The sequence below is a fragment of the Pholcus phalangioides genome, unplaced genomic scaffold (genome assembly GCF_987345545.1).
Source record: "Pholcus phalangioides strain wild (caught in Gottingen) unplaced genomic scaffold, Ppha-v1.0 ptg000008l_1, whole genome shotgun sequence".
Classification (NCBI taxonomy): domain Eukaryota; kingdom Metazoa; phylum Arthropoda; class Arachnida; order Araneae; family Pholcidae; genus Pholcus; species Pholcus phalangioides.
This window is the reverse complement of record NW_028301601.1, coordinates 11,843,878-11,857,117: the sequence shown is the minus strand read 5'-3', so window position 1 is coordinate 11,857,117 and position 13,240 is coordinate 11,843,878. Positions and strand designations below refer to the sequence as shown.

Here is a 13,240-nt window from a genome sequence, read left to right as displayed (position 1 = left end):
GACACCTCTTCAGCAGCTGCCACTATAGAACATAGCTTGATTGCTTCATCTCTCAGTTAATAGTCTAGTCAAATCCCGGCTCTACCTGGGGAGTATGAGCGTCCCAGCAATAGATTAGTTCTCCCTTCGATATTTTTTCCAAATCCACTAATGCTGCTTCTTGATGTAAGGACAATCAGATATAAAAGATCAGTTGAGTCAGTTTTGAGGGCTCAGAGAGGACGTCTGGAGCATGGCCTGAACAGTACTTTCCATAGCAGAAGTCTTCAACCTTTTTCTAGTTGCAAGCACTGCCTGTACTCATTATCAAAAGAAGAGCACTCTTACACAGTGGCAGATTGAAGTCGGTGAAGGCCCTGGGCACAAAAGAAAATATTGGGCCCCTTAAATTAGAAAAAGTGTGGAGTTTTGGTATTTCGGGGCCTTTCAGAAGTCAGGGCGACCACCGTAAAATCTACCTCTGCCCTTACAGCAAGTTTGACATACGAATGCATGAAATTAGGATGATTTCAATAATTGAATGCAATGTGTACAAGTTGGTTAATTGGAACTGCTGATCAAGTGCTCGCGAGCACAAAATCGGACATGAGTATCGAGCACTCTGGGTGGTTCGGGGAGCATTGTGGTGGCCGCGAGCAATAGGTTGAAGATGCCTGTTGCATAGACTGGACGTGTTGATTTGGTAGATCATAGTTAGACGTAATGTGTGGTGATAAATTTCATTTTGTTAATTTCTAAGCTGTAAATTTAAATAGTGAATTGTTTTACATTAAAAGTAAATTGTAATGAGTTCTAAATCTCTATCCCTTATTGCATTGTTCGTGGTAATTATTGAGATTCTGATTGTGACAAGTCATTTGTCAGAAGTTAAGCAACTTGAGCACTTCTTGATGATACCAGTCATTGTTGTTGGAGAAAGAATTAAAAAAAAAATTACCTCATAATGATGCCAAGATACTCCTCTTCCAATTGACAAAGGCTCTGAAAACCTTGTTAGTTATTTTCAGAGTGCTAACGCATTGAAGAGAGAAGGAAGGCTTTCACAGCCAAAGTTCACAGGAATATTTAAACTTTTCATGTTGATGTTTTTCATCAGTAATGATGAAAAATGACACTTTGATTCCGATTTCCATGGCTTATGAAAGGCAAAAAAAAAAAAAAAAAAATTGTGGCATAACAGTCTAAAAGTTTGAATATTCCTATTAACACATTGAAAGCGGGCATCTCATTTCTCAAACATGACACAAGAGATAAGTACTTATGAAAAAGAAAAAAAGATGCAAAATCAGTGATTTTATTGAATTGTTGTTAACTTTTTTTTAGGTTTTTATTATTTTTTTAAACCAAATCTAACCCTACCTAAAAATATATCCCCATTTTTGTCACAAAACCAGGCATGTCAACATTGGCTTAAAGCTCGTCAGTAGTGATGAATTTCAGCTTTGCCATGGGGAGGGGGTACCCCCTAGGACAATATAATCATAGTACAATAAAAAATAATAAATTTTGTTTTTTTAATTTTAATTCAAAGTTCATTAAATACAGCACCTCAGCGGCACTCGAACCTAGAGCGCTCACCTCAATTATTCATGAATATTCAATGCAATCCCAGCTTGCATACACCCCTGTGTGCCGTATATACGAATGTCTAGCAACCCTAGAAACTCCCTACACCATCCCTGTTTTCTTCGTATTAGAGCTCCTACAGCACCTGCAACGAAACATTCTTTCTGACACAAGTTCCGCGAGCTCGACCATGCACTATGCAAATGAAGCTGGGTTCAGACCAGCAGTGCTAAACCATCCAAAAACCTGTTTTTAGCCCACAGTGTGGGGGCAGTTGTGACAGAAAACAGGTTTTTGCATGTTTGGGCATTGATAGTCACAACCTCTTATATAAGGTTATATAGGAGGTTGTGGTAGAGCCAACACCTTCTATAGCAGAAAGCCTCTGTGCAAAACTTGTGACGTCATGTGAAACTCAAAGCCCATCCGATTTTTTTAAACCAATTTCCGTAGTATTGAGAGTGTCTCCTGTAGCTCCGTAGTGCTCTGCGGCCATCCGTAGAGACTACGGACAATCCGTAGCAGCTGGCAACACTATAATTTCCTGTATATGAGGGGGCTGATTAGACAGAGACCTACAGTTTATGGCCAAATCCCAGTGCCAACATATTGGACATAATTACTATTTTTCATGTCTCCCAGAAGTTTGATGTGATAACCCTGTACCACTTCCTGTGGTAGCAATTTATTCACACACGTGGAGGCTCTGCGACCCCCCCCCCCATTAAAGATATATATCCATAATGATTTGCATAAAGATATATGCTACCTGCATGGGAAGAAGCACACTACAAATATGTAGGGAGAAAGATGTCCTACCCTAAAGTGGATGATGTGTACAAAGCTGACCAACACTGGATTCATAGCGAATGTTCAGCAAGTATTGATGTAGAGGTGATTCGACTAGACGTGGTTGATGATGGTTTTTTGTTTTATTTTATGTCTTATATTTGCCCTAGATCATTGGAATAAACGTTGTAACAATAGTGTCTGTTTGTTCCTTCCCCACAAATATAGAGAAATATTTCATATATTATGGTACTGGGGTAGTCAAATGGTCATGTAGATATTCCAGTAGCAGATCCTCCGATATCCTCTTCTAAGTAGTCTCATAGATACATGTGTTGGGTTGCCTGGATACAGAATCTTCTGGTATCTAGGCCAGTGTTTTTAAGAACACTGGAAGACATCCAGACTTGAAAACGGTGAATGATGAAATAAAAATGAGCAATTGCATACATGAGAAGAGGGTACGTCATCTATATGAAAAAAGAGCACACTATAAACATAAAGAAATATTTCAGAATCATAGTACTGGAGGAACAAAAAGACTAGAATGCAAAGGTACCAGCCAACCAGTTGAATAGGTATTCTAATTGAAAATACTCTGATATTCTCCTCTTAGCAGCATCACAGAAATACAGTGTTATTATGATTAAATTTCCCATCCTCTGAGTAGTTTTTTTCCTCAAAAACTGTTTGCTCAAATACAGCCAAATATCTTAATGAGATCATGAGAGAGAAAGGTTCATAAAATATTTATAAAAAATCATTCAATTTTTGACCACCAGGTAAAAAAGTTGTGTTTTTTTAATTGAAATTTCCTTTCCCCCCCCCCCCCATGAACCATATAGTATATATACCAAGTTTCAATGGAATACGTCCTCCCGAACGGATGCAACATAGTTCGGAAAGATGTCGGTACTACATTGATCTGAGCAGTGTCAGTACACTGAAACTACTCAGACCTATGTAACACCCGTTCTGGTAGACCTATTTCATTGAAATTTGGTGTATGTGTATGCTATATGGACCATGGGAAAACGCAATTTAAAAAAACTTCACTTTTTCACCTGATGGTTAGAAAATTGAACTTTTTTTTTTTACTTCATAAATCTCTCTCCCATGGTTTCATTAAAATATCCTAAAAATTTGGCTGCATTCAGATAAGGAGTTTTTGAGAAAAACTACTCAGAGTACGAAAACTTTAATTATAATCACCGTGTACATGTGCTGGCCTGGCAAACAGAGTTCTCTGGTATATTTAAGGCAAGATAAGTATCCCCATGTGAAGAGGGCTTCAGTGAAAAACATGTTAAATTTTATATTGTTTCAGCTTCACGAATGAGAATTCTGGACTTAATAAACAGTTTACCTGATGATTTTTCTCTCGATTCTTCATCGGATGCGTCTTTATTGCTTTGTGTCCTTGATAAGAAAGTATGCTGAAAATAAAAGAAATGAAAAGATCCCAATAATTAAAAAAACAAAATAACAATTTTTTTTTTTTTTTTGAATTATGAATTCCATAGACTTGTAAATCTAGTAGTCCTCCAGATGATGATTTTTAATATCTAGTGCACCCTGTCAGAGAGAGAAAGTATTTCCCTTCACAGAATGGCAACACATTCCTTCGTTTATCTTTCCATTATGTTTCCTTTAATGTGTGTCTGTAGCTCATTGGTTTAAGCAAACAAATTAAAATACATACGAACAAAAAAATTCATCTCTCTCAAAAATTTATAATTTCTCAAGTATAACTCCCAAAACTTGTTATAATTCTCTATGAATTCTTCTGAAAGAAATACATTGTAATAAAAGAAATAGGAACCCCACCATAATATATCAAACAAGCTATAATAACCGGCGCTGCCTGGGTTTCCTTTAATTTGCGGGAGGATTTATAAGCAGCAAACCATTATAAAGGCATAAACTATCATACATAATGCTGCTGGCAGCATTAAAGTAGCGACAAACCATTGTAAAGGCATATGCATGTCTTTGAAACATATTGGCAGGGAACCACGGTAACCAAACATTCCGAAAGCAATTGTTGAGGACCAGGAACCATCGTTGCCCGACAGTTTTTTGCCCATTTCGAACATTTGCCCTGCTCTGATAAACTTTAAAATTAACCTATCATTCAATACGGGCCTTGTTTGGTATATATGGAAAATTTGGTGACAATTGATTTAAAATTGTAGATTGGCATAAAGGGCATAAAGGAAACAGCTTGTTGACTAACGCCCAATTGCTCTGCGAGTTGTTTTTGTGTCTGTGTAGTATCATCTTCGTCCAACAATGCTTCCAATTCCACATCTTTTTTTTGGTGGTTTTCCATGTTCGTTGTCTGTAACATCGAAGTCGCCACTTTTGAAAAACCGAAACCATCATTCATACGATGTCTTGAGATGGAGCATGTTCACCATAAGCTTCTCGAAGTAATCGGTATGATTCAGCAGCAGTTTTCTTCAAATGAAAACAAAAAAATTAATGCTGTCCACGAATGCTCTTTGTTCAGTATAACTTTTGACATATATTGAACACAACAATACAACACTATGCACACACTTTTCCAATTTATCACTCGTGCGCATCTAACACTTGTTGATGACACAACAAAATGGCGCAGCGTCAAATCTTTATATCACAAACTGCATTGGTGCACCATCTGTTTTCTGAAATCCCCATTTCATACTTGTACACCTGGTATTTATCAGCGATGTCTGGGGATGCAAAATTTCATTGTAGGTAGAATGGATGAGAAAGAATATGAATTCGGTGACTACACCATTTCAACCTGTAAGCTTTTCGCCCATGAAGAATCAGATGCAGCTGCTTCAAATTACACAGACTTTTTTTCAGCACAGAGTATATTTGTTTTACTTTCAACCAGCTTTGACTGGGAGTGAGAGCTCTGAATTGCCACAAAAAACAGTAAAAATAATGGCCGAAAAGTTAGAATCAAAAAGATTGTAATCTCTTGTATGAGGCAAACTTGCATTTCTGCCCCCTTCACACTACAAAAAAAACTAGAAGTTTCATATTTTCAATAATGTTCAACGATCTGTCAAAAGAAGATATTGTGAGCAGAATTTGGTGCTCCCCTTTGTGGTCCAGCACCCAGAGCATCAAATCAAGTGCAAAATAATATCAGTAATGCAGAGTTAACATATCCCTAATTATATAGGGGTGGGTACAAAAAGTCATGGTTTGTACACACAAAAAATACACTACTGTACCGCAGCAACTCCAGTCAACTCCATTGACCAGTGGAGTTGGGTGAGGGATGAAGGCACCATCTATTGGTGGTTGCCCCAAGCTTGGTAGGTAAAGAACTTTTTTTTAATGTTCTCCCCCCCCCCCCCTCCGGATTCAAACTCGTGGACTTTGATGATAATCTTCATAATGGAAGACAAGCATCTTACTACTGCATCACTTGAGTGCTACAAAAAGTACACTGGCTCTATTCATGCACATTCAAATATGTGCGAGACAGAGATACACGACAGTAGGGAATTCTCAAGTTGTGTATGTCACAGTGCACCAGGGCACTGATGATAAGCACTGATTAGGGAAAGGGTGCTACGGGTGAAAAATGTTTGAGAACCCCCTGCACTACAGAGCGCTTATCCTGGAAGAAAAGCAACTTCATTGAAGAAATTAATAGTATTCAAAGTGCAATCTGAATTCATTTATGGACACTGCGGACAAATTGGCATATATGAATGTCACTATCCAAAATTACCTGTTTCGCATAATAATGTTACACAATCTCTCGATAACAGACACCCTTGCCCTTGGATCAAAAGGTTTTGTCATCTAATGAGAAGTATCCATTATGAGATAGTAACCATATATATATGAACAGGCCGGTCGGCACATTAAAAAAAATGTCCGCTAATAGGGAATGTCCACTAACAGGGAGTGTCCGTTACGAGAGGTTTTACAATGTAGCCTTCACGAATCGTTCAAGAACTTTTAGGTACCAATTGAATAGACAGATTACAGTGTCCAGAAGACTCAAAAATAAAGATCATGGAAGGAAGTTGAGCAAGAAGCATGTACCCAGTGACTGAAAGACAACCACATGATGCATTCTATAGAAAAAGGAAACCATACTATAGATTTTTTTTATATAGAAAAGGATAAGTAAATGAAAAAGAAACAATTCTGCTGTCATGTCACAAACCTAGATGTCTCGCTTGTGACTACAGATCAAACAAACAATGCAAATAAAGATAACTATTCCAACAAATCAAATGAGAAGTGCCTTTCATCATTAGCAGGCATACCACAAGCCAAACCATTCTGGTGTTTGGACTCTGAAAGTCCTGCAGGGAATACTGATAATGATGCATTCATAAATGCGATAACTGAATGTCAAAACAGGAAATTTTCTAGAAAAAGAAACTATTAGGTTGAAATTGAATAAAAGAGCATCCTTATTTATAGAGTTGCATCAAAGAACATGCTGCATGTAATTTATGATATTGTTGCAACTGTCATAAATTAAATGTTATTTTCTCTTGGCAGCAGGCTGTCGTCATTATGAAATGTTTTCCCCACCCGTTTGTGGGTGAAATCATCAACAGAACTTTGGCATCTCCTGATGATGCCAATTACTAGCATTGAGAAAACAGAAGAAAATGAATTCAAATCGATAATGGCTCTTTGCATGAGAAACTATTTTTAACACACTGTATGTCCGAACTGATGAAAAACCTATAAAATCTTTGGACAAAATCCCTGAATCCTAATATTGATGAAATATACTTTCAAGAAGGACAAAGCCCTTCCTAAGACCAAGAATGGAGCTATTCCTCTCGCTGCATCTAAGAAGAACAGTCTTGCTGTACATGGAATGATGTCACTGACATCATTATTATGCTCTAAACCAGTGGTTCTCAAATTTTTTTAATAGGGTTGCAACAAATTTTTGTGGTGATGAGGAGAGAGGAAAGAAAACAGATAGACTTGTTTGAATTCATTCCACTGGTGTTTGGGCGCAATATTATGTCCTTCATCGTAAAGTGGTTAAACTGTTTAATTTTGAGATGAAAATTTTTTGATTACCACATTTGCCAGTATGATGGGAAATAAATTACAGATTCTGAGCAATTCTTAAATATCTGGACTCTAAGAATTGATTGAAGTGGCCGGCTTGTGAACGTTGTTTCTCTGCACACATCTTAGGGTTCTATCTATTTTATTAACTCCTTTTAGATTGGTCAAGCTTCACGTTTTTTGCTATTGCAATCTTAATGCCATATTCATTCTCATAGCCACACTAAAGCTTCTAAATTAGAGACTCAAATGCAATTTGATGAGTTAAATTGAGACATGCGTACAACTGTAAAGTATTTTTTTAAGGCAAGCACAGATTTTTGTGACCCTGTGTAATGTAGAAGGAGCAGTTAAAATGTGGATTCAGCACCCTCTAGCCTTTAGTCTTGCTCCCCCCTCCCCAGTTGCAGCCCTGGGATTAAGCATGATTTTTCGGCATTCAAAAAATTTGTGAAATATTCTGAAATGAAAAAAAAAAAAATGTAGTCGAATGGAGAAAGAAAGAAAACATAAATAAAATTAAGGACCAATGAAATACTAAGAACCCTCTGAAACAAATGTATAAAAAAAATAGCTAGAAAACGACATGGATTTCACGAAATCAAGAAAACACTGATCTGCTCCATATCTAATGATAGTTCAATAGGTAAAAAGGATGGAGAATTATTTTTCTTGCCTTGAGTTGGAAAAAATCTGGCCCAACTAGCGAAGAAAACGAATATAGTGAAATTAATTATTGTAAGCATCTCATACCAGTATGATTTATAAATTTGTGAAATAAGTGTGAATGTTTGATTTTTAACAAATTTCTGATAAAGTATGTTCGAAATGTAAAAAAATTAATAATTTTTAACCCTTTAATCTGAAATTGGAAATCACTAACACCCCTCGCTCAAAATGCCATATTCATATATTTTTTAATTAAGTAGGTTTTCTCTCCGATTTTCAATAGGTGCAAACTCACTCATACATAGTTAGAAAAATTGATGACAATACTATACATAACAAACGTTACACAGAAAACATTTCATGGCAGATTCACAATACATACACTCCAACAAAGGGCCATAGCTAGCCATTCCTGTGCCCTGTGCAAGAATTTGAATTTAGGCCCATTCCAGCCCCCCCCCCCACCCTCCAAATGGGCCCTGTGTGGGTGCACCAGCCTAGTTACGGCCCTGCATGAACCAGTTCATTAGAAGTTTCGCAGAGGAATATGGACAAGGTGCATGTGTGGTTCAGTAGCAGCAGGTGCAAACTAAGGAGTGTGGGGGTGGGGGGGGGGGGAGTTTTTGTTGAGAAATCATTTTTACAAAATATCTAGGCTTCTTGATGCTAAAATAAGAGGCTTTTGCTTTTATGGAGGTGAGATATCTCGCCATTACTTCTTAAATGGTAAAACTCCCTTATTTAAAAAAACTTGATAATATATAATACAGTCAAATCTTGTTACAATGAACTCCAAGATACTCGAGAAATCACTTTGTTATAACGAAATTTCGTCATAAAGGAATTCTGTTTTTCCATTGTTCCTATGTATACTTATCTGGGGGATCAGAAAAGTGTTAGTTAATACAAGATTTTTGCTATAACGGTATTCTTTAAAATGTGATTTGACTGTATATTGAATTTATTCAATGAATCCTGGATAAACCTCGCTTTTCCTCCAACATTTAAAAATCTGGTGTCCAAATTTTATGAAAGAAAATAAACGAGAGTGTATAAAAAAACTACAAAATTATAGCAGTAGGCTAAGAATAGAGGGAGAAAAAGAAAGTGTGGGATATCACTCAGTAGAAAAGGACATGATGCAAGTCCTTTTCTACTGAGTGTGAACTTGGAAAGAAAAAACTACGGAATTTAACTTAATCATAATTTTTTTTTAAACCTCTTTGAAGAAATATTCTAGTGTTTACAAATTTCACTGACTTTCTTGTCTGATCCCTGACCACAAACTTTTCCCTTGACTTTCCAGGTTGTCCCTTTTCCTGTATATAACTGAAGCAGATTATAATCTGTCAAGATATATTTTTTCACATATTTTCTGCTAAAGCATTTCTCAATTGAAATTTTCAAGTTTTTTTTTCTTTTTATCCATCCATGACCTTCAACCTTTCATCAGTACTCAGGTGGCTACAAACGAATTTGATAATTTTGACAGACTAAGTCTCTTAGCATGTGCTAGTATGCCGCCTGGCAGTCGAGTGGTTAGGGAACTAGCTTCTCACTGTGCAGGTCTGGGTTCGAATCCCGGTTCGGCATGGATGTTTACTAATGCTAACAAATTCCCTGAACGGATCATGCTGATCCCTTGGGAATACGTGAGGATCACATTGTTATTATACTATTATTAAATTTTTTTTGTATATTTTATTTCCATCATGAGCGAGACAAAAACAATCAAACCCTGATATAATTGATGTACATGCGTATCTATCTTGCATTCAATCATGGTGTTGTTTTGACCAAGCGAGAAGCTTCTTTGAGTTGAAATAAAGAATAGACAGAATAGAATGCTATATACCTAGGAAGGACGTTAAACAAGATAATCATGGTTGGACTTCTTGAATTATGCCACTAGTGGATTCGGTAACCTTCTCTGACACCATCTTCTCTAGAAGGGGATGCTAAGCAGCTTAAGTGTCTGAAATACATATATACAAATGGGGGGGGGGGGAATTAGGTGCCAATCAAGTTTCTTAGGAGCTCTTCTTTTAAACACTATTTTTTTCCCCAACAGAAGTGGCTCAAAATAATACTTCAATTTTTTTTTTTTGATTTAGAGAGCCTTTTTACGCTGGCAGGATAGCTGACACGATTTCAGGAAATTTTGTATTGTCGTAACACTAGTTTACTGACCAGATATGATAAGTTGTCAGCCCCAATACCACTTTTTTCAGTCACCGTCGATACCTGACTCCTTGGATTTGCCAGGTCCTCTGGCATAAATTACACAACAGCAGAATTTTTTAATTGAAAAACACATCAACTGAGATTACTGAGACAGTCATCATAAGATCGCGTTTTTACACAATATCTATGATGAAAAAATTAATAAAGCCTTAGTGCAGTGGTTCTCAAACTTTTGTCCGTTGCGGCTCCCTTAGCCTAGTCAATTTTTCCTCTGCTTTCCAGAATAGTCCAACAAAGAGCTGCTTCAAAGCACTGAGAAAGGGGAACTCATCAATATTAGCAGCTTACCAAGATGTCCTAAGGAGCCGCGACACATGTGTTGAGAAACACTGCCTTATTGGAATGTATGAAGCTCTAAGCAACTACTGTATTACGGTAAACTCTAATACGTTAATTATGCTTGCGAGGAGAACACAAAAAGCTGCAAGTTACAACTTATAATACAACAAAAACTCTCAGTACATCATTTTAATTTCTGCATAAAGCATTGAATAAAAAGAAAACAAAGATAAAAAGTGGCACATTAAGATAAATATTACATTTAGAGGTGTCACAAGTGTGATACCCAATTTGTTCTTGTCTGAATCTGTCACGGAAATACAACAGAAGCAGTGATAAGATGACCACAGAACATATTGCTACCACAGGAAGTCCCTTCCCTACAGGGGACAGTGCACCAATTCTTTGGCGAGACACTTTATGGGAGAAAAAGAAAGTCGAAAGCTGATGTTCTGATTCAGCAATAAACTGTAGACTCATCTAATAACATATTGCTACCGCAGGAAGTCCCTCACCAAGGAGTAAATGCATCAACCTGTCTGCAAGGTACTATATAAGAAAAAAAAATGTCAAGCAATGACGTTCAGATTTGATAATAAACTCCACATCCCAGTCCAACTAGCTCTTGTGTATAAAAAATAACTGTGATGCAACAAAAATGGTATATGATCTATCTTGAAAATGTTTTATTCTTATGTGACTCATAAACTGGATGGGAGTATAAATTTTAGCAGTTATCTTTGAAATTTAGAGGGGGAAAAACATATACAGACACCCTGATTTAGGTCAGTAATTCCATCCAAGAATGATGACGTAAGTTAACACATTTTTCTTAGGGACAGAAAATGGCAGGCACACTGGGCCCCAACCTATAGAGGGCCCTGCAAAACCCAACTTCACACCTTTTTCTAATTTAAGGTGGGGACCAATACTTTCTTTTGTGCCTGGGGCCTCAATTAACCTCAATCTGTCTCTGCTTAGAGAGGAAAAACTTTTCAGAAGGAAAAGGGAGGTAAGATTTTTCGGATTTTCTTTATTCTTTCCAATCTATTCACTTTTTTATGAAGTTCGAAATGTTCAAATGCATCTAATTAGGAAAAAAAATAGGGTGACATAAGTCACAATATTACTACTGTATATTGTTTGCATTTTTGGCCTTGGGCAAATGGCCCACTTGTTCATGCAGAAATTGTAGTCCAGTCAGCAGAATCAGTTTGAACTTTCAAAGAAAAAAAATGTTTGACTACGTTTTGCTTAAATGGTAAAGCTTTTGAACTCTCAATGAGGAATCCCAATAACTATATTCAATATACTAAATACAGTTGGGATCTTTATACTGCCTGTTTAAAGTAATGGTAAAAAAAGAATGAGACCAATGAAGGAAAATGAGACAGAAATAAAAAATAAAATATTGAGGGTGAAGAAAAACAACAGCAATTTCTAAAGCCTTTTCTTTCAAGATGATTCTGGAAATCAGGACATTTCGAGTCTTAGCATATTTTATTTAAAAAATAAAAACACATTCAAGTATTAAGACAAAAAAAAAAAAAAAATTTTAAATGAGTGGAAAAGTTTAGTTCCAAAACAGAGAGAGGGACGCACACAGGGGTGGTATTAGTTTAAGACGATGAAAAACAAAAGGTACATCACAATATAATAAACAAAACAAATTAAATACACACAATGAACAAAACAAGGACTAACATGCGATTCAGAATCATCTTTGCTGCTTGCATCATCAGCATCACGGGCTGCAATATAACGATGAGTTCCATAAATATAATGATGAGTTCCATACAATACAAAGATATCAATTAATCAAATGATATATTTTAGGTTTCATATAATCAATACCCTAAACTACGCAGTAAATTTTGAGAATTTCAACATTGTTGGTGTTAATTATTTATGGATTGCTTTAGTAACAACAAGCAGAAATTATAAACTTTTGTATTTATATTCTAAAAGCCAAGTCATCTCGAAAGAGATGCAGTTAAGCTTTTTCCAGGCTGTGGATACTTCCTGTTACTTGGTTTAGTTATTTTTACATTGCTGTAGAAAGAAACATCTGTGCTTTGGAAAAACTTCATGGGAACTGCAAGGCTATTATTAAATTATAAATCTTTGAAAATTATGTTAACTCTAGGATTCCAGAACTTGAAGGATGATGATCGTGCTTCCGAGGAGCCCAATAATATGAGAAAATGAACCTGTATTTCATCCCAACTACATAACGAAGTCTTTTGATGGAATTTCACAAATGTGTGCATAGGAGCACTTACACCATTGCTGATGAAAAAATAAAAAAAATTAAAGCTCTTAAATATTTTGGTTTCTTATACCCTTGTGTCCAAGATGTAGTCTGAATAAACAAATACCCGATAACCATTTTTACATGCCCAAATCACATCTGGCAATAAATTTCTTCAGTTTTGAAAAAACCAAAACAAACGGTGGATCCTGCTTATACCGTTCCAACATAAAATATTTTCCAGTTTAGTACAACTTATTTTCGTGTGGTCCTAACTCTTACTAATACCCATAAAGATTTTCTGTTTCAAGCATATTCCCGCTTAATGTTTTTTCATGATGGTGTTTTGAGAAATGTTATAAGAGGGATCCACTGTATTTATCA

At 36.3% G+C, this 13,240-nt stretch overlaps 1 protein-coding gene across 1 annotated transcript in view; it reads right to left on the bottom strand.

Annotated features, from left to right (window-relative positions):
- Nucleotides 1–13,240, bottom strand: part of LOC149083693 (uncharacterized) — a 38,020-nt gene that overhangs the window by 8,267 nt on the left and 16,513 nt on the right. The window contains exons 7-8 of the mRNA XM_089234188.1: nt 12,310–12,356; nt 3,722–3,791 (exon numbers count right to left, since the gene is read on the bottom strand). Of these exons, the coding sequence (XP_089090314.1) occupies nt 3,722–3,791; nt 12,310–12,356 (117 nt within the window). The remainder of the gene's footprint in view (nt 1–3,721; nt 3,792–12,309; nt 12,357–13,240) is intronic.